The sequence below is a fragment of the Trichechus manatus genome, unplaced genomic scaffold (genome assembly GCF_000243295.1).
Source record: "Trichechus manatus latirostris isolate Lorelei unplaced genomic scaffold, TriManLat1.0 scaffold00003, whole genome shotgun sequence".
Taxonomy (NCBI): Eukaryota; Metazoa; Chordata; class Mammalia; order Sirenia; family Trichechidae; genus Trichechus; species Trichechus manatus.
The window spans coordinates 8,244,047-8,266,390 of NW_004443939.1; the positions used below are offsets into that span (position 1 = coordinate 8,244,047).

A 22,344-nucleotide genomic window follows, 5' to 3' on the forward strand; every position below is an offset into this window, starting at 1 on the left:
CTGGAGGAACCCCCAAAAGCATGGCCCCCAGATTCTCTATCAGCTCAGAACTAAAACAGTTTCTGAGGCCAACTCTTCAGAAAGGGATTGGACTGGACTGTGGGACATAAAGTGTTACTTGTGAGGAGTGTGCCTCTTAGCTCAAGTAGATACAAGAGACTAAACGGGCAGCTTCTGTCCAGAGGTAAGATGGGAAGGCAGAGAGTGCTAGGAGCTGGTTGAATGGACATGGGGAATCTGGTGGAAAGGAAGAGTGTGCTGTCCCAGTATGGGGAGAGCAATTAGGGTCACATAACAATGTATGTATAAGACTAACTTGAAATGTAAACTTCATTTAAACTACAACAATAAACAAACAAAAAAAGTCACCTTCTTCAAGAAGGTTTCATTCCTCTTTTCTCCCCTCTCTGTAACCATCTTTAGAATGCTAAAATTGGAAAAAGCCTTAGACTAGTCCTTCATTGTATAGATGAAGGAACAGTTCAGGGACGAGCACGAAATGCTCGGAGCACAGGTGGCAGGACCAAAACAAGGAGCAGAAAGGACATCTTGAAGGAACTCTCCCACTCGGTTATCCACCTGTCTGTGGCCTGGGCCTGTCTTTCTCTTTGTTTGGCTTTTTTCCGCAGCTTTTACCTTGAGGATTTCATTACCAAGTTACTCCCTTTCCTCTTGAGTCCTGGAGTGCTCTGCTCCTCATTTTCTCCCTTGTATCTAATTCACTAACCAACATCAGGATGTGATTTTCTTTGGGGCAGTAGGGTCCAATAGCCCATTCTAAGGGTAAGTTGTGAGGCAGCATAATATAGGAACGAAGGGTGGAACCAGATTGCCTGGATTCAAAGCTTGGCTTCTCCACCAGCTATGTAACCTTAGTCATTTAACCTCTCCGTGCCTCAATTTCCTCATCTGTAAAATGGTTATAATTAACAGTATCTATTTCAGAGAGTTAGTATAAGGATTAAATGAGTACTGTAAATATTTCATAAAGGGCTAGCATACAAGCACTACATAGATATTTAAGTATAAAATCAGTAAGTTGGCTGTGATATCTATTTAACAGATAAGGAAACAGAGTCCACAGAGGTTACACTGCTTACCCAAACTCACATGACTCACAAAAGCAGAGCCTTGGCTTTAGCCAGTGCTGTTTGCAGCGCGGTATGCCATCTAACATGTAGTCCTATCTGCTTGCTTGGATCCAGATTCAAATGACGGGGCTTCAGGGTATCTTTGATGGTATTGGAAATACCTGTCCCTCACTTCCTTCTGGGCACATTATGAAGTAATTGTGATGTTAGCAATTAAGAATGAGGATGTCAAATCTAGCAAACAAATGAAATCTAAAGCTGCTGATATTTATTGCCCTTTTGATCTCAATTAAATGAGCCACTTAGTCCCTGCTCCCTCTCTCATGTGGATTCCCCAGTAAATGTTCACAGCACGGTAAAATTGTGTTATCATTGTACTAACCCACCCTTTATGTTTATTTGGGGTGGGGGTGGAGACAGTGTAAGGATCACCTCCTTTATATTTAAAATAGCTAGTACTGCTAGTGGAAACCCTGGTGGCGCGGTGGTTAAAAGCTGAGCTGCTAACCAAAAGGTTGGCAATTCAAATCCACCAGCTGCTCCTTGGAAACCCTTTGGGGCAGTTCTACTCTGTCCTATAGGGTCACTATGAGTCAGAATCGACTCGACAGCAGTGGGTTTGGTTTGGTTTAGTAATGCTAGTGGTCACCACCTGTGTGTTTTGGGAATGGCTGGAAATTTCTAGGCTTTTCACTGGTTGAGTCGAGGAGCTCCAGCAGAGACATGGTGCAGGCAGAGAGCCTCTGCTATCAGCAGCCCATCACTGATGCCATTGTTGCAGGTTAATGGAGTTGACCTAAGGAGTGCCAGCCATGAGGAGGCCATCACAGCCCTGAGGCAGACCCCCCAGAAGGTGCAGCTGGTGGTGTACAGAGATGAGGCACACTACAGGGATGAGGAAAACTTGGACATTTTTCCTGTGGATCTGCAGAAGAAGGTCGGCCGAGGACTGGGCCTGAGCATCGTTGGGAAACGGTAAAGAAATGCAAGTCAAGATTGGCTTTTTCTTCAGAGTCCTAGGGACTAGTGCTGATAAACACTGAAAGATAAAACCTAACATAAACAAATGATATGATTTCTAAAATTCTAATATTTGCAGATATTTGAACAACATAGGTCATATTTCTGAGCAAGGTCTTACCAAAAACAAAAAAAAAAAGTCACATCAAGATAGAACACAAGCCGAATCCACTCAGAATGTTCAGATTTTTATTTCCTTATAGAACAAGGACAGAGTCACCAAGATTCTTTCAACCTGGAATCACCTAAATCTGAGGCTTGCCAGGCTTTAGTTAAGGTTGCCATCCCCAAGAAACAGCTAAGAAAAGAGGTAGATATATACAAGCTTGGGTTTGCTCTGCCACTGAGCACAGAGTCTTAATTTCATACTATGTTAAAACTAGTTGAGTAGGCATACTTAAGACACAAACATAAATTCTTTCTGACAGTAATTTTCTATTAAGAAAAATGTCCACAAAAATGAATAGTTTGCACTATAAATGAGGGTGGATCCTAGTGGCTAGGCTGCTCTGTTGAAGGATATGCTGCTTACCCATGTGATGTGAATTATGGTAATTGTTCCAGAATACTAGTAGCCGGTTCTCTCTTGCAGTTTATTGGAAAGGTAAGTAATATCCTGAAACTGTAATTCTAGCTTCCATGGTTTACTGACTTTTAGACATTGGGTGGCGTAGTGGTTAAGAGCTGCAGCTGCTGACCAAAAGGTCAGCAGTTCAAATCCACCAGCCACTCCTTGGAAACCCTATGGGGCAGTTCTGCTCTGTCCTGTAGGGACACTATGAGTCAGAATCGACTCGATGGCAACAGGTCTGTTTTTTTGGTTTTTAGTGTGTATTAATTCCAGCAAGGCTGCAGAATTTCCAGGTGACACTTCAATATTGCCTAAAATTGTATTCACCATCTACTTAGGAAGCAGTTCAAATTGGTCTTATGTATATATTATCTCATGTGCCTTCACAGACCTCCAATGTCTAGCCTAGTGATTTTTTTCCAGCAGTCCAAGCTGTTATTAAAATAAAAATATTAGCTGCCATTTTTGAGCACTGGTTTTGTGCCAAGAACTGTGCTGTCATTATCTCATGTTCTACTTTAGCGCCATAAAACCATCACTCTGAAAATGCGTTACAAAACAAATAAGCGGAGACTGTTAAACATTTCTAAACAAAATCAGCCCACATCTGGGTACAGAGTAACTGACAGAGCCCATCCTGAAGTTTGTTTTCTTGTTGTGACACATATATATGCGAGGAGAGATTCCAATTTAGAAGGATAGTTTTGTGCTTTATTGTCTCTTAGTGGATTGATGAAACAATCTTCATACAGCACCAGTATTTCAGGTTGAGTTTGTAAGGAACGCTTACATTCTGTAGCACGGAAAGTTCCATTGTAAAGGTTTGGATGTAAAGCTCTCAAAATTCACAGTTCGTTTTGACCAGCAATTCCACAACTAGGGATACTTGCAGATATGTTATTCATTGCACATTGTTTGCAGTCACTAAAGAATGGAAATAACTTATAGTCCATCAATAGGATACTGATAAATGAAATCATAGAACATCTATAGACTGTTACGTAGCCATAAAAAACAAAGAGGAGGCTCCAAGTACTGATAAGGATCAATCACCAAGGCATATTAAGAAAAAAAAGCAAACTGAAAGAAAACAAAACTGGAGGAAAAAGTGTGTGTGTATACGTGTTCATTCATTCACACACACATATGTACTATACACATATGAATTTGCTTATGTGTACCCAGAATGTTTCTTGGAGATATCCAAGAAATGGGTAACACTGGTTGCCTATAAAAAGGGAACTTGGGGACTGGGGAACAGAGGTGAGATGAAAACTTTTTCAAGGTACATCCTTTTTAACTTCTTGAATTTTGAACCATATAAATGGATTTATTCATCAAATAAATAAATATAATTAAAACTCTAAAAATAATAAAGGAAGGAAAGGATGAAGTAAGGAGGAGAGAAGAAATAGATCAGCTGCTAGTTGTTATTGGTGTTGTTAGGTGTCGTCAAGTTGGTTCCGACTCATAGCAACTGTGTATACAACAGAACGAAACACTGCCCAGTCCTGAGTGATCTTCAACAACCGTTCCTATGATTGAGCCCATTGTTGCAGCCACTGTGTCAATCAATCTCACTGAGGGCCTTCCTCTTTTTTCTGACTCTCTACTTTATCAAGCATGATGTCTTTCTCCAGGGACTGGTCCCTCCTGATAACATGTCTAAAGTACATGAGATGAGGTCTCACCATCCTTGCTTCTAAGGAGTGTTCAGGCTATACTTCTTCCAAGACAGATTTGTTCATTCTTCTGGCAGTCCAAGGTATATTCAATATTCTTTGCTAACACCATAATTCAAAGGCATCAATTCTTCTTTGTCTTTCTTATTATTGTCCAGCTTTTACATACATATTAAGTGATTGAAAATACCATTGCTTAGGTCAGGTGCACCTTAGTCCTCAAAGTGACATCTTTGCTTTTTAACACTTTAAAGAGGTCTTTTCCAGCTGATTCGCCCAGTGCAGTACACTATTTAATTTCTTTCTTTCTTTCTTTTTTTTTTTTTTTACTGTGCTTTAGAGGAAGGTTTAGAGAGCAAATTAGTTTCTCATTAAACAACTAATACACATATTGTGTTGTGACATTGGTTGCCAACCCCACAACACGTCAACACTCTCCCCTTCTCAACCTTGGGTTCCCCATTTACATTCTTTTAGCTTTCCTGTCCCTTCCTGCCTTCTCGTCCTTGCCCCTGGGCTGATGTGCCCATTTAGTTATGGGCCGGTGTAATCTTTGCCTGAAGGGTGAGCCTCAGGAGTAACTTCAGTACTAAGTTAAAAGGGTGGCCAGGGAGCATAGTTTCGGGGTTTCTCCAGTCTCTGTCAGACCAGTAAGTCTGGTCTTTTTTTGTAAGCTGGAACTTTGTTCTACATTTTTCTCCAGCTCTGTCCGGGACCCTCTATAGTGATCCTTGTCAGAGCAGTCAGTGGTGGTAGCCAGGCACCACCTAGTTGTGCTGGACTCAGTCTTGTGGAGGCTGTGGTCATTGTGGTCGTCATTTGATTGTTTGACTGCTGCTTCCATGGGCATTGATTGTAGATCCAAGTAAAATGAAATCCTTAATAACTTCGATATTTTCTCAGTTTATCATGATGTTGCTTATTGGTCGAGTTGTGAGGATTTTTGTTTTCTTTATGTTGAGGTCTAATCCATACTGAAGGCTGTAGTCTTCTGTCTTCATCAGTAACTGCTTCAAGTCCTCTGCTTTTCCACAAGCAGTGTTGTGTCATCTACATATTGCATGTTGTTAATGAGTCTCCCTCTAATCCTGATGCCGCGTTCTTCTTCATATAGTCCAGCTTCTCAGATTATTTGCTCAGCATACAGATTGAATAAGTATGGTGAAAGGATACAACCCTGTAGCACACCTTTCCTGATTTTATACCACTCAGTATCCCCTTGATCTGTTTGAATGACTGCCTGTTGGTCTATGTACAGGTTCCGCCTGAGCACAATTAAGTGTTCTGGAATTCCCATTCTTCACAATGCTATCCATAATTTGTTATGATCCACACAGTCAAATGCCTTTGCATAGTCAATAAAACACAGATAAACATCTTTCTGGTATTCTCTGCTCTCAGCCAAGATCCATCTGAAATCAGCAATGATATCCCTCATTCTACATCCTCTTCTGAATCAGGCTTGAATTTTTAGCACTTCCCCATTGATGTACTGCTGCAACTGTTTTTGAATTATCTTCAGCAAAATTTTACTTACCTGTGATACTAATGATATTGTTCAGTAATTTCCACATTCCATTGGATTACCTTTCTTTGGAATGGATGCAAACATGGATCACTTCCAGTCGGTTGAGCAGGTAGCTGTTTTCCAAATTTCTTGGCATAGACGAGTGAGCATTTCCAGTATTGTATTTGTGTGTTGAAACATCTCGATTGGTATTCCATCAATTCCTGGAACCTTGTGTTTCACCAATACCTTCACTGCAGCTTGGACTTCTTCTTCAGTACTGTCAGTTCTTGATCATATGCTACCTCCTGAATTGGTTGAACATTGACCAGTTCTTCTTGGTACAGTGACTGTGTATTCCTTCCATCTTCTTTTGATGTTTTCTGTGTCATCCAATATTATGACCATAGAATCCTTCAATACTGCAACTCAGGGCTTGAAGTTTTTCTTCAGTTCTTTCAGCTTAAGAAATGCAGGGTGTGTTCTTCCCTTTTGGTTTTCTTACTCTAGGTCTTTGCACATTTCATTATGATACTTTGTCTTCTCGAGCCACCCTTTGAACTCTGTTCAGCTCTTTTACTTCATCGTTTCTTCTGTTCACTTTAGCTACTGTATGTTCAAGAGCAAGTTTCAGAGTCTCTTCTGACATACATTTTGGTCTTTCTTTCCTGTCTTTTTAATGACCGCTTGCTTTCTTCATGTATGATGTCCTTGATGTCATTCCACAACTCGTCTGGTCTTCGGTCATTAGTATTCAGCGCATCACATCTGTTCTTGAGAGGGTCTTTAAATTTAGGTGGGATATACTCAAGACTGTACTTTGACTCTAGTGGACTTATTTTAATTTTCCTCAGCTTCACCTTGAACTTGCACATGAGCAACTGATGATCTGTTCTGCAGTTGGCCTCGGGACTTGTTCTGACTGATGATATCGAGCTTCTCCATCGTTTCTTTCCACATATGTAGTCAATTTGATTCCACCTTGAGGTGGGTGTCTGGGGGCCACTGTCTAGGGGTTCCTTCCAGTCTCTGTCAGACCAGTAAGTCTGTCTTTTTTTTGGGAATTTGAATTTTGTTCTACATTTTTCTCCCACTCTGTCCAGGACCCTCTGTATGTATAACCACTGTTTATATTGTTGAAAAAAGGTATTTGCAACGAATAGGTCATCGGTCTTGCAAAATTCTGTCACACGATCTCCAACATCATTTCTGCCACCAAGGCTGTGTTTTACAACTACTGATCCTTTTTTGTTTCCAACTTTCCCATTCCAATCACCAATAATTATCAGTACATCTTGTTTGCATGTTTGATCAATTTCAGACTTCAGAAGTTGAGAAAATCTTCAATTTGTTCATCTTTGGCATTAGTGTTTGATGCATAAATTTGAGTAACAGTTGTATTCACTGATCTTCCTTGCAGGAGTATAGATGTTATCTTGTCACTGACCACGTTGTACTGCGGATAGATCTTGAAATGTTCTTTTTGACAATGAATAAGATGCTGTTCCTCTTCAATTTGTCATTCTCAGCATAGTAGACCATAGGATTGTCTGATTCAGAATGGCCAATACTAGTCCATTTCAGCTCACTAGTGCCTAGAATATTGATCTTCAAGCATTCTATTTTATTTTGTCAACTTCCAATTTTCCTAGATTCATACTTCTTACATTCCATGTTCCAATTTCTAATGGATGTTTGCAGCTGTTTCTTCTCATTTTGAATTGTGACCCATCAGCAAATGAAGGTCCCGAAAGATTTACTCCATCCACCTCATTAAGGTCAACTCTACTTTGAGGAGGCCCTCTTCCCCAGTCGTATTTTGAGTGCGTTCCAACCTGAGAGGCTCATCTTCTGGCACTATATCAGACAGTATTCCAGTGCTATTCATAAGGTTTTCACAGCCCACTTTTTTCACAAGTAAATCTCCAGGTCCTTCTTCCCAGTCTGTCTTAATCTGGAAGCTCTGCTGAAACCTCTCCACCATGAGCGACCACCACAGTATGACAGTCTGACAGACAAGTGGTAGTGATTGTGCTTATCTTCTCTAGGGAGATAACCTGTACATTTTAAGAGTATTCACTTCTGCCTTTTAAAGGGTATTTCTGTTTTACTTCACTAAAATTATCATTTTGCAGAAATTATACCCTTGGGTCAATGAAAATGAGTATTACAATAGGCAGCATATATAGGCATAAACAATTTAGTGGGTGAGCGCTCTCAAGTTCATCATTTGGGAAGTTGGTGAATATTATTGGATTATATGTCCTTGTAGGCCCCTTCCTTCCAAGTTTTCAGATTTAGGGCATCTATATAGTATGTCAGTAACCTCAGCTTCAATAAATATTAGCTTGTGCCATACCTCACTGTTTTATGATATTAACAGAAATGGAAGTGGAGTGTTTATTTCTGACATCGTGAAAGGTGGAGCTGCAGACCTTGATGGCAGATTGATTCAGGGAGATCAGATCTTATCTGTGAATGGAGAGGACATGAGAAATGCCTCACAGGAGACTGTGGCCACAGTCCTCAAGGTGAGTCCCTCGACTGCTTTCTGCCTAGCTGGCACAACTCGATCCAACAGGAACTGTTCTGATCTAGCTTGATTACAAAATTGGTTGGATTTTATGCTAACTCATGGTTTTACTAGAAATCTAATTTCTGATTGCTTTAAACAATCAGGAAAAGCTTTGAATGAGAGCTCTGTTATATTGACTAACAACGTTGCAGGGAACCCTGCTTTGGGATTTCTGAGCTATTTTTTTCATACTTGTGAGAATTCCAAAAGTCCACAATTGTGCTCTAAATGCATTTGATGAATGGAGTCTTCTAGAGTCACAGAATTCATCCTCCTTCCTCCAGGCCTTTGTCAGGAAGCATATCATTGTGAATTTGTCAAACCCATGTTTACTGCTCAAAGAAATGTTAAAAATTTCTAGAGCAATTTCTCTATTTCACAGATAAATTTGAAAAGTGAAATGACATGCCCAAGATCACATAGCTCTGCTTCAGTGGATTTCCTACCACCCAACATCTCTCATTAAAGTTCAAAATTCACTTCCAAGTATCTCTACTACATGGACCCTACTTCCCATGGATGAAACTGGTTAATAAACATTCTTGTAAATCTCCATTCAACTGTAAAACCAGTTGCCATTACAACCCAATGTGTGTCAGAGTAGAACTCGTCCTTAGAGTTTTCAATGGCTGATTTTTGAAGTAGATCACCAGGCCTTTCTTCTGAGACACCTCTTGGTAGACTCATACCTCCAACCTTTTGATTAGCAGCTGAGAGCATTAACTGCATTTTATTCTGTGTTTCACAGATAGCAATGGAAGCTTTTTTTTTTTTTTTTAAGACAAACTACTTTTGTTTACTTTGAAATTCTGATAGTCAACTTTCAGTTGTTACTCGAGAGGATTTGTATTTTTATATTATCTATGTTTGATTTTTCTGTCCTTCTCCCTTTCACCACTTTTTCATAATTACTTTGCTGCTTATGCATACTTTCACCCAAGGAAGGCAGAGGAAGAGAAAAAGGTAAACTGAAATCCAGTCCTATTGCGTCCGTGCTATCAGCAAGTTAAGAAGTCATGAGATGAATACTGTTCTAAATTTTTGTTACTTTGTTTGATTTGATTACTGAATTTCCTTTTTCCCTGTTGCCTTATTACCCATTTACAATTCTTGGCTGCAGAGATGAGTGGAGGCTGTGCTGTGTTTTAGAACATAAAAGCTGTTGTTTTTAATTTCTGTTCTTATCTTCCCAAGTGTGCTCAGGGGCTCGTACAGCTAGAGATTGGGAGACTTCGCGCTGGTTCCTGGCCCTCCTCGAGGAAGACATCACAGAATAGTCAGGTTGGTGATGACTGACTGACTCTCCTGCCCTTAAATGGGAGACAGTTCCCCATTTCGTAAACGATTTGTTTGGAAATATTATATATAGCATATTCACAACACCAAGTTCAGTGTATTTTGATGTGTTTGAAATGAAATTGAAAGGTGGGACGGAAATTCATTAATTCCCAGATTTTTCTCCCCTTTCATGTCCTGCAAATATTTTCTAAGAACCATTTTTCTCTCCCACTATTAGTTCTATATTGCTTATGCATGCATGTACACAGCTGTGTTTATTTAAAAAAAAAGAAAGAAGCAACATCTGTTGCCAATTTGACCCTCATTAGCACAACATTGTTCTATTCATTCAATCAAATATTGCTATAAGGTTAACTAGTGAATAGCCACTCACACATGCTGAGGGCAATTAATGGTATATTCCTAAGAGGGCAGAGAACGTGGGGGTTTCTCGTGTGGGGTTCTGTCTTGGTGGGTGATATTTTGTGGGATAGCAAACATCTTATGTTTATTTGCAAGGCTGACATAAGTGCCACTTTTTTTTTTAATAACTGTTATTTCACTGCATTTTTTTCATTGTAACAGCTGACAAAAATGAAGACGGTAAACTATTTGTTTAGTCCCATTTGATACATAATGAAACTGTAGAAACTTGCATGTCACCCCCTAATCCCTTTTGTGGGTTGTGGATGAGACTTCGTTTTTGTGTGTATGTGTGTGTATGTGATTCATAAAATTTTTTTTTTTAATTTTGTTTTAGGTGAAAGTTTACAGCACAGATGAGTTTTTCATTAAAAAATTTATACACAAATTGTATTGTGACATAGGTTGCAATCGCCGCAATGTGTCAGCACTCACCCCCTTTCCCTTTCCACCCCAGGTTCCCCATGTCCATTTGTCCAGTTTTCCTGTCCCTTCTTGCCTTTTCATCTTTGCTTTTGGGCAGTTGTTGCCCATTTGGTCTCATCTACTTGGTTGAACTAAGAAGCACATTCCTCACGTGTGTTGTTTGTTTTATAGTCTTCTCTAATCTTTGGCTAAACGTGTACTTTGGGAGTGGCTTCAGCTCTGAGTTAGCAGGGTGTCTGGGGGCCAGTGTCTAGGGGTTCCTTCCAGTCTCTGTTAGACCAGTAAGTCTGTCTTTTTTTGGGTATTTGAATTTTGTTCTACATTTTTCTCCCACTCTGTCTGGGACCCTCTGTTGTGATCCCTGTCAGAGTGGTCAGTGGTAGCCAGGCACCATCTAATTCTTCCGGGCTCAGGTGGGTAGAGGCTGTGGTTCGTTTGGTGCATTAGTCCTTTGGTCTGATGTTTTCCTTGTGTCTTTGGTTTTCTTCATTCTCCTTTGCTCCAAATATGATGGGACCAATAGATGTATCTTAGATGGCCGCTCACGAGCTTTTAAGACCCTAGACACTACACACCAAAGTAGGATGTAGAACGTTTTGTTTATGAACTGTTTTATGCCAATTGATCTAGATGTCCCCTGATACCAGGACTTCATTTTGAGGTTAAAAACAACTTTTGGTCCCCTCCCTGGCTACCTTAGAATTAAAGCCTCTCCAAAGCCTTTGTTCAGAAGGAGATGCTCTGATTTTATGGTTAACCCCTGGGTACTTCTGGAATGCTATTGGCTGCCTCCTTTACCTCATTGGTGTTAGAAAATGGTTGAGAAAAAATACTGTTGTTCAGATAGAATCACCATGCTAGTACAGACTAGCTGGCTTGTCTCAGAGAATTCTCAAAGTCGTCAAACCTGATAAACACTATGTTAAATTTTAGATTTTTTCTGCATTTCTGGCTTTCATAATTGACGTCAAATAGCATAAATATACTAAGACACTGTGCTGCCGTGGGATTTCAGGAGTGGCTGGTAATGATTCTGACCAGACTTGTATCAATAATGGAAACTTGAGATACAAAGAAATTGTCTCAGCCAGGCTGCTTCCTTAATGGAAGACTCACATTTGTTGAATGATTTCATTGAATCACTGATACACACAGGGAATTAGAATATAGAACGAACAATACTGAAGATGGAATTATTCTTCCTGGCAGCGTATGAGAGGGCTACACAGAAAGCATTCTACTGAGGCTCCCTCCAAAAGGATTTTGACAAGTGGAAAAGGGAGAAGGCATCTCAGATAGACGGAATAGTATACACAAAGGCACAAAGAAATAAAAGAAATTCGTGTATTTTAAGAAAAGCTTGGATTGACAGGTGAGGTGGTGGATAGAACTTGGTTTCTATTCCTGAGGACTTATACATGAGCATCTTAGTAATTAATCAAGCTTCACACTAGGTTAAATACAAAGCAAACAAAATGAAATCCTTAACAGCTTAAATCTTTTCTCCATTTATCATGATGTTGCTTATTGGTCCAGTTGTGAGGATTTTTGATCTCTTTCTGTTGAGGTGTAATCCATGCTGGAGGCTGTAGTCTTTGATCTTCATCAGTAAGTGCTTTGAGTCCTCTTCACTTTCCGCAAGCGTTATTGTGTCATCTGCATAACACAAGTTGTTGATGAGTCTTCTTCATATAGTCCAGATTCTTGGATTATTTGCTCAGCACGTGTAGATTGAATAATTTTGGTGAAAGGATACAACCCTGATGCACACCTTTCCTGATTTTAAACCATGCCTATCCCCTTATTCTATTTGAATGAATGGCAGATAGATGAGTGGATATATGATAAAGACAATATATTTACAATAATAAAAAAGAAAGTATAGCAAAATATTAATTTTAGAATCTATGTGGTGTGTATATGAATGGCTATTATATAATTCTTTCAACTTTTCAGTAAATTGGAAATTTTTTATATTTAAGAAATTTGAACAACTTGCATTATAGAATTAAGGAAATGGATCACATTATAATTTGTCAACTGATAATTGTGATCTTAGGCTTAGCTTATAATTTTATGATGCAATTAGCATGGCTTTGATAATTTGGTAGAAAAATTATATTATTCATTATTGGTAGTGTTGTTTTTTCATTAAAAAGGACCTTCACTATGTGTAGTTTTCATTCAGTAGCCACTAGCCACAAAATAACTGTACATTGTAGGCCTCAAGTATTTATTTAAGTAAATAAAAGGACAAATAATGAAGGTATAGCTGATTGGACTAAAGTATTACTGACTCCAGGAAAATCTGTTAGGAAAAAATATATATATTCCTAAAGCAGGCCTTTTCCCCTTGATGTTTGCTGCTTTCTTCTACAACTGAAGTTTCCAGTTGGTTGAGTTACCATTAATCAAGGTTTTATAAAAGTTGTGTTAGGAAAATATATAATGAAATGTACGTAATAGTGAAATAATTGTTCACCATTGCCCCAAATAATACATCTGTCAGTTGCCCTTGAGTCATTTCTGACTCATGGCCACCCCATGTGTGTCAGAATAGAACTGTCCTCCATAGGGTTTTCAATGAATGGTTTTTTGGAAGTAGATCACCAGGACTTTCTTCCAGGGTGCCTCTGGGTGGACTTGAACCTCCAGCCTTTCTGTTAGCAACCAAGCATGTTAACTGCCCAGTGGCTCCAATGACACATTGTGCCCATCAAAAGATCATATATAAAGACTATGTAGCAACCTAGAGAATTTTTTTTTATTTCATGAGGAATAAAAAAATTGAGATTGGAGATTATTTTCTGCCTTGATGATTGAAACCACGTGTAGAAGCATATACATTAAAGAAAATGTTAAATGGGATTGTGTTAGGGTGGTAAGAGAGTTTGGGTGATTCTTTTTTTTTTTTTTTTCTTTTTTGGCCACTTTGAAGTTTTCTGTAACATAGTAATAGTTAACATAATTCAGTAATTAAGAAGATAATAATACGTGTAAATTTTTTGAGGCAAACTCTGTCTCAGCTGTGCTGGATTTCCTTTCCAGGGGAGTCAACACAGCACACCCGGCAGCTTTCCTCTTTCCCTCACGCCTGTCGTCTCCAGCCTGCAGAACCTGGTCGGCCCAAAAAGAGCTTCCAATCCTTCCCCAAAAGATCCAGGTATTATTTGTATACAAATCACCCTGTTACCTAATATTTAAATATTATTGTTTTCAAAAGCAGCGTTTTCACCTTCAATGAAATATTTTTAAATCTTTGTACTTGACCACATAGTCCCAAGCTGTCTGAAAGGCCTGTTCTAAAGGAAGCAAAGCTATAGAGATTCATTATTGGAATGTGCCTTTAACTTTATACAAATGCACATGAAAAAAAAAAGAGCAGAAATCCAAAGTGCTTCATAAAGTAAAACCATTTACAAAGAAAAAATTAATAAATTATAGCTCATTGGAAGCAGGTTGGAGATGAGGTAGGGTGAGGGGTCTTTTCAAGTCTTTCATCGGGTAGAGGGTTGTCTTTGATTCAGGCAGAAAAATGTACAGTGAAATACAAATGGCTCACCCTCCAAGCCATTTAATCACCTTGTCCCAGGCAGCTGCTGCTGCAGTCCATCAGCTTTTGTCAGACCGAACGATTATAGCTGCATCCATTTCAAACAGAGAGGACCTCTTTGTAATAGAGGGCATAGCCCCTGATCAATGGCTGCTGGTTAAGACATTAAGAAAAGGTATAATACCTGCTTGCTTTAGTATTCTCTCTTAAAAGGCCTAGAAAATAATACCATTCTCATGGGTTAATATTATATCCTAAATATATTATCTCCTAATTTTAAAGAAGTTAACTGTGTTGCTTCTTTATTTATAGGCACAGATATGGAACCAAGGACTGTTGAAATAATCCGGGTAAGTCAGTTATTTTGCTGTGGTTTTTTTTTTTTTGCTGGTTTGTGGCTTTGCATAAAATACACATTTTCTTCTTAGCGAGATTTATTGGATTGTTTGTGTGTGCTTTCAAGTCACCGAAGTAAGTATATGGCCTACGTAAAATAAACAGACTTAGAAAAATACATTAAAGCACAAAGATGACCACTGTGAATTTTTTGACACATGCCTATTCAGTACCTTTTGTGCACAAGTATGTATGTTTAAATTTTATAAAACAAAGCGTGGTGTCATGTTGGACATACTCCTGTAGCTTGTCTTTTTCACTGTGTAGCATGAAATCTTAGGCAAGCCAGTAAGTATTTTTTGACAGTATATAGCATAATTTTATTGGTTGCATGGTACTCCATCATTTGAAGGTGCTATAATTTTCTCAACCAACTTCCTCTTATTGAACAATTAGCATACTTTTCAATTTTTGATATATTTAATAGCGAAATATCTTTGTATTTTAATTTTTGCCCATATAATGGACTATTTCCTGAGGATTGATTCTTAGAAATTAAATTATGTTGTCAAAAACCATGCTTGTTATTAAAGGCTTGGATACATACAGCTAAAATGTACCCTGCTGAGTAGACTCTAAGATGCATTTCAATTCATTAATTCCTCACACCCTGATTTTCACACTCCTGTGTGATATCCAGAATATTGGAAAATAGAGACAACTTCTATTTTGATCAGTTTGGCGATGAATTGGGGATTCAAGAAGTAGTAAAAAATTATGACCTTGTTTTAATCATAGTTTAACTACAGCAAAGTGATATCCAGCATAGCTTTGTTCTCTGGAGTCAGTCATAGCTGTGTTTGAAGGTGCCTGCAGCATTTCTTAGCTCTAGGACCTTTGGCAAGTCACGTAACTTCAGTTTTCTCGTCTGTAGAGTGGGGATGATAATACTACAAAGCCAAATTTCTCTGCATTCCAAGATTTAGACTATAACATCATTTTATGTTTTGCTGGTCATTTTCAGTCAGTTTTTTTTTTTTTTTTTTTTAAGGTTTTTATAATAAGACCTGTTCTTATCAACTCCATTCTCTCACATGTGACCCAAGCAGAAAATTCATAATACAACACTTCTTGCCATTTTGGATGCAGGGCTTGACTGTTGATGCGTTTAGAAAGTATACGTAGACCCAAGTACTTTGGAGAGCAGGTATAAGCCATTATTCTGTCTATGGACATGACATGGCAACACTAATATTAATAATAAAGAATAATTCCTCACAGTTACGTGCCACAAGTTTTTAAATTTCTTTCACTTAGGGTTTTTACGGTCTTTTTTTTTTTTTTTTTTTTACTTTTCCTGGCGTTAGCGAGGTATAATTGAAGCACAGTAAGCTGCATATATTTAAAATGTACAGTTTGATCAATTTAAACTGTAGAAGCCTTGCAACCACATAGGTCCCTTTACAACAACCACTCCACTGACATTTCGGTCATATTTGTCATATATTTACATCTGTATAAATTGAGAACTCTACTCTAAAATATTATAATTTTTGCTTTCAACAATCCTATATATTTTTAAATAAACTTAATAGTAAAATTGGTCACATTTTTCTGGCTCTTTGTAGACTGAGAAATTTAGGGTTTTATCCTGGACCTCGTGAACATTATAATGTATAGACTGTGAAAAATGTTGTTTTTGTTTTAACAGGCAATCAACCCAGTTAGGTTCAAACTATAAGTTTTGTTTCATCTTTTGTGGGCGGTGGTTCATATCTCAGTCCTCTAAGCCTATACTATATTGGTTTGGGTATGTCCCACACATACGTAACTGAGAATTGAGCCTGAAAATTTTGTGGGTTCATGCATACAAGTAGAGGATCCCCTTCTTCTGCTCTCTCCACTCTGGCTTTCCCCCTACTTTCCAGCCACCGGCACTTCCTTTTCCTGGTCATCTGGCCAGAAAGATGGGGATTTTATCAGAATTTTAACCATTCACTCCACCTTTGCAACTCTTTGACTGGGACTCACCCTCATGGCAAAGCTATCAGGAAAAAAAAAAGACTGGGAAATTCACCTCCTGAGTCGTTTCTCCAAGTTTTGACTCTTTACCACAGTTTGTGTTTCTTGATTTTTCAGAGGCCTCAGATAGATGGTTTTTTTGTGTTTTGACAAGAGTTCTTTGCCATGGTATGCCTACCACCATGCTGAAACCAGAACTTGCCATTTGTTCTTTTAATGATTTTTTAAAACACAGTGAAACCTCTGAGAGCTGCAACTCGAAAAGACTGCCTTGTTTTTCCTGGTCTCTTTTTCCACTTTTGACAGGGTGCACTTACCACTTTTCTATCACTCGTTTTAGTGGAAAACAGTTGAGTTTTCCTTCTCTGACAAGTTTCCACCTCACACAGGTTCTGGCTTTCGCAGGTTTTACTGTACTAACTCTGTGATGTAAATGTGTGGAAACCCTACACTAGAGCCAGGGTCACTTCATCAAGATCCAAGAGCACTGAGTTGCCTCACATGAGAATCTTAGGGAATATTTTCAGTCACATTTTACTTCTCTCTCCGTACTTGCTGTCACTACAGTGGGTGTCCTCTAAGATCCTTTTTTTGTAACTCAGACGTGCAGCTCTTTTAGAGCCAAGTGTTTGTTCACACCCAGAAGAGCATGATATGTGTGGCAGTTTAATCATAAACACCATATGAGTAGATACTTGCCAAGTCTGCATCATAATTGGCCACTAAACTGAGCAGTGGCATAGGGGTTTTTTACTTGTACTGTTGCTATTTATTCAGCCTTTTCTGTATGTCAGGCCTGCACTTCATCATCTCATCTAATCCAAAAACCAGTACTGTGAGGTAGGTGGTATCCTTCCCATTTTATGCATGGAGATGGAGGTTCTAAGAGGTTAAGAAACTATCCCCAAGATCCTACTGCTAATTAAGTGCTACAGCTGAGACACAGGTCTTTCTTGACTCCAAAGCCCCTGCGCTTAACTCCTATGTTACCCTGGCTTCCTGTGTCACCGAAGGGATTTTGTCTGACAGCCATCTGGGGACAATCAGGCTGTGGGTCTTTAAATAAATTAAATATATAAGCGTCATGTTTTCCTTCTTTTTTAGGCTCTCGATGATGCCCTTGGAATCAGTATTGCTGGAGGAAAAGGAAGTCCCTTAGGAGATATCCCTATATTTATTGCCATGATTCAGGCCAGTGGAGTGGCAGCACGTACACAGAAGCTTAAAGTAAACGAGAGGGGAATGGTTGAAGTGCTAACAGCCTGTGGGAGGGTGGGAGGTGCAGCCTTGGAGAATTTATTTAAAGTCTGAATTCCAATAGCCATCAGACACCCACCCTGAGGGCAAAATACATTACAGAAAGTTCATGCCTGAAATTCATTAGGTCTCCGGGCATATAAAAATATTATTGTTTGTATCAAGCTTCTCAATGAAGGAAGAAATTACAGCTCATTTGCAAAACCTCCCATACCCTTTTTAGCACGTCCTTCCACCCAAAATGGATTTTCAACCCAAAGATTTGACCTTACGATCATGCCTTAAACAAAATAATCAACACTTTATGATTTTTTTTTCCCCCATTGCCCCATAATCTTAACTTAGGTAGAAAAATAAAGCCAAAAATATTTGGCTTCCTCATTAGAGCTTTATTGAACAGTTAATTTATACACCCACTATTGCTGGCAAATGGATGTCTGAAACACCACCATTACCAAAATACAAAAGTGCCCTAGGGTGCCTTTTAATAATCAAATCTGACCCCCTTCTTGTTTCTTTGATTGGTCTGTATTTGGAGAAAGCCGTAAAAATTCCTCATGCTTCTCCAACATGCATACACACTAGAAAACACAGAATCTTCACAATGGCCACAAATGGGAATATGACTTACAAAGAATTTTAAGCATTCTTCTCAAATTTAATTTTTCCTAATGATAGTGATTTTCTACCACTTTTGTACTTCCAGGTTGGAGATCGGATTGTCAGCATTAATGGGCAACCTTTGGATGGGCTTTCTCATGCGGATGTGGTTAATCTACTAAAGAATGCTTATGGGCGCATTATCCTGCAGGTATTGCGATCAACAGAATACGCAGCTGCACGAGGCAGATAAGTGGCATGCAAAAAAGATTGAGCCTCACTGGCAGTAGGCATCACCACTCAGCAGGGTGCTTGCTGATGTGAATTATGAAGGTTGAAAGCAAGAAATTATTATTTTTATTCAGAAATTCTTTAATGCCACCCATACAGGCAGTGAGCATGACTGTATGAAAGCATAACAACGGGAGAAAAATTACTCTTTGCTTCACATGATAAATCAACAAGGCTTTTAGCTTCTAGCATTCTTTTGTAAATCAAAATTTGCAAGGAGTAGGAAATGATTTTTTTTTTTAATGCCCAAAGACTGTTACTAAACTGCCCATGTGCTGTTTTTTCCTCTCCCTTTAAAGGAAGGGAAAATCACAATGCTCTTTTTCCTGTAGCATAAATGATTCCCAACACTGTTAAATTCTCACTGCCTAGTAGTTGTCCGCTAAGGCAGACAATTGTTTATCAGCTGTGGTCCCCAAGAGTATTTGTCTAGAGGCATAGGGAACTATACAGGGAGGTAAAAGCAACCTGTGCTGTTAATTATCTCTCCTTACATTTCAGCCTTCAAATGTCTCTGAGATTGAGCCCATGCCAGGGATGGATTACCCAATAAGCAGGGTACACACGGGCTTAATTGTGCTTCCTTACTAATCTGTAGTGCCCAGTTTCTCATGGGTTTTATCAGGCAGATTTCACCAGGTGAAACTGTGTGATTCAGATCAGTAAGTAGACACAATTAAGCCCCTTTGTGCCTTGCTTACTGGTTAATCCACCCCTGTACCATGCCATGATTGAGAGGCAGCATATTGGCAGTGATTGTCATTAATGAGTTTCCCAAAAAATGTATACTTATAATCACCATACTTCTGCAGAGGTGGTATAAGATCGCTTACAGGTTAAAAAACTAAAGCCCACCATTTTGCAGCTTAGAGAGAGGGCTAGCCAGCCATTCAGATAATTCTAGCCATAAAATAAGAAGTTTGAATTGAAAAACCATTCCATTTGGGAGAACCAATTTGTGGTGCTTTTACTTCTAGCATCTCAGTGGTATAAATCCAAAGTGCCAAAATAGTCATTAAAAAGTAAAAGATTTTCAGCATATATGAAGGAAAGTGAAAATACTACCAGTAGTTTCAACGGAGTTTATGTGCTAAGCCAAATATTATATGATTTAGGTCCCAGAGTTTATATTAAGCATGAACCTAAACACTGTGTGGACTGGCCATAGATTCTACTTCTCCCCAGCTCTTCCTTCTTATCCACACTTTCAGTGGAAACTGGCATAGCGGCCTCAAACTCCTCCCTCCACCATTGTCACAGTCTACAGATCCTTTGCTTTTTATTATTTGCTGTGTGGGCTCTTCCTTCAAGTTATGCTGACCCCTAGAGGCACTATAAATGTAACCCTTCAATTTCAGAGCTGTGGACCGTCAGCTGTACAGAATTTTAAGAGGAAGTTATTTCAAATGGTGGTAACTATGGCAAGAAAAAAAATGTTTCTGTTAGCAAAGTCCAGTGTTTTTGATATTTGCATGCATTGATATTATTTGTTCAGCTCCATATTCCTCACCAAAAACAGAGAGAAAAGACAATTTTAAGTGTAACAATAGCTAAATATGAAAAGTACCTAAATGAAAATGAGCTCTGGCTTTCCCATGGAGAACTAACACTCATTTCAGCCAAATTGTCACTATTAACATACTTTTGAAAACCAAAAAAACCAAACTGGTTGCCCTCAAGCCAATTCCGACACATATCGACCCTATAGGACAGAGTAGAACCCCATAGGGTTTCCAAGGAGTGGCTGGTGTATTCAGATTGCTGACCTTTTGGTTTGCAGCCAAGCTCTTAACGCCTGTGCCACCAGGGCTCCACCATACTTTTGAAAGATTTCCTTATTTATCCTTTCTGTATTTTAAGAAGAAAATGACATGACACTTGATTTCAAAATGTTCTGTGGCATTAATTACGTTAGTTGGTGGTGTTATTTTCTGATGTGTACCATCTAAAGATTAATGGCATCCTTTGGGATTTTGACAGTTATACTCTACACAATTATGGATATGGAACAGGTGTGCTAGCAAAGGCTTTAGACACGAAACTCAAGTCCTGCATCAAATGCCTTTCAGTTATATGGTTTGTTTTAATTAAAATGATGTGCATGGAATAGTACCAGCAATATAATTATCACAGCTGAATTGTCATTAGATAATTGTTTTTATTACCAGGCCAGCCAGCCCACTGGCAAAGTAGGAAAGATCAGATATTGTCTGATGATGTGGAAAAGACTTATTGTCAGTGTATCAGGCAAAGCAGTCAACCAACGCTGATTGCACCGGGAAGATTATGATCTGAGTGAGCAGACTGAAGGGAGAGAAGGGGGAAAGAGTAGAAGAGACAACCAGCGCTTCTGCAGGCTTCTCTCCACAGTTTAAATTACTACCTCTAGGTGTAGTAAGGAGATAAATATTTCTCCTCTTAAAGTCTAGTCATTGACTCTGGTAGTTTCTTACAGCCAATTGTAGACTGGCCAGTTAAGATTAATTTGGCTGCCAGGGGTCATTTTAAATGTTCCTAATTACAGTCGCTTTTTTAGCTTGATATTTATTTATTTATTTTTTTGGCCTGGTTCAGCTCTTTTGTCAATGGAATTACTATTAAACCCTGATTACACAAAACTTAGGTAACCCAAACTCTCTATTAGAAAAAAAAAATGTTTTTTTTCTTTTCATCTTTATATCTTTGAGACTATAGAAGACAAAAAAGCATATCAGAGATGTTTTCACAAAAGGAACTTCTAGGGCTTGTTCTGGGTCCATTAAGAGATTTTCCAACGGTTTTAGAGCTTGGGAGAATAGGGGGGAATCACTGTTAGCTACAACAGAGAATATAAGAGGTGTATGTTTGAGAGAGAAGACGATGGTTGAAGTTGGAGACATCAGGTGATGTCCAGCAGGAAGAGGAAATGTGCTACTGATGCTCCGGAAGACATCAGTGCTAGAACCAGGGGGTAAATAAAGCCATCTAAGGTTTCTCAATGTTGTCATCCACATTGCCTGGCACATTATACTTAATAGGTATTGGCTCAACAAATGAATTAAAATAGAGAGAGGAGACAAAGATATGGAGTAAGCAACAGGTATGGAGGATAGGAGACAAAGAGTCTGAAATCAGGGACATTAATTAAGGGTCTACCTAAAAGGAGTTTGCAAGATGGTTTGCAGGCATCGTCCAGAGCAAACAAAACTGACCCAAGAAAGCCCAACTGCTGGTTAAAAGAGAGAGACGTGTCATACCTATTAAAATAATAGAGAGAAAATGAACAGTGATCTTCCTTGTGAGCCCTAGTTTGAAAATGGGAGAGAAAAGGTAAGACACAGGATTAATCCAGTAGATACAACATCCAGCAAATAGGAGTTGCAAAAAGGAAAACAGAATGAGGAAAATAACAAAGAAATAAAAGAAATTAGTTCAAAGGCCCATTAAGCACTGAACAGGATAAATAAAACAAGAATAATACCTATATATGTTCTAAAACTTTCAAAGTGGAAAGAATAAGCTACCTACAAAAGAATAAGAGTTTCAAAAGGCACCTGACTTTTTATCAGCAATGTACTGTATTTCTGAGAAAACTAATCTAGGATGTTTCCCCAACAAAACAAAAGAACAAAATAAGAAAGAGGGAAGCCAGTGGAGCTGGCTGAGGCTGAAGAGCATTGAAATCCCAGCATGACAACTGTATAGCAGGCATGAAGAACAACTTGTCCAAACT

General features: G+C 38.8%; 1 protein-coding gene across 1 annotated transcript in view; it reads left to right on the forward strand.

Moving 5' to 3' along the window:
- Window positions 1-22,344, forward strand: part of PATJ (PATJ crumbs cell polarity complex component) — a 431,680-nt gene that overhangs the window by 394,056 nt on the left and 15,280 nt on the right. The window contains exons 33-39 of the mRNA XM_023730369.1: window positions 1,777-2,066; window positions 8,255-8,402; window positions 9,641-9,727; window positions 13,622-13,736; window positions 14,439-14,476; window positions 17,589-17,711; window positions 18,448-18,552. Of these exons, the coding sequence (XP_023586137.1) occupies window positions 1,777-2,066; window positions 8,255-8,402; window positions 9,641-9,727; window positions 13,622-13,736; window positions 14,439-14,476; window positions 17,589-17,711; window positions 18,448-18,552 (906 nt within the window). The remainder of the gene's footprint in view (window positions 1-1,776; window positions 2,067-8,254; window positions 8,403-9,640; window positions 9,728-13,621; window positions 13,737-14,438; window positions 14,477-17,588; window positions 17,712-18,447; window positions 18,553-22,344) is intronic.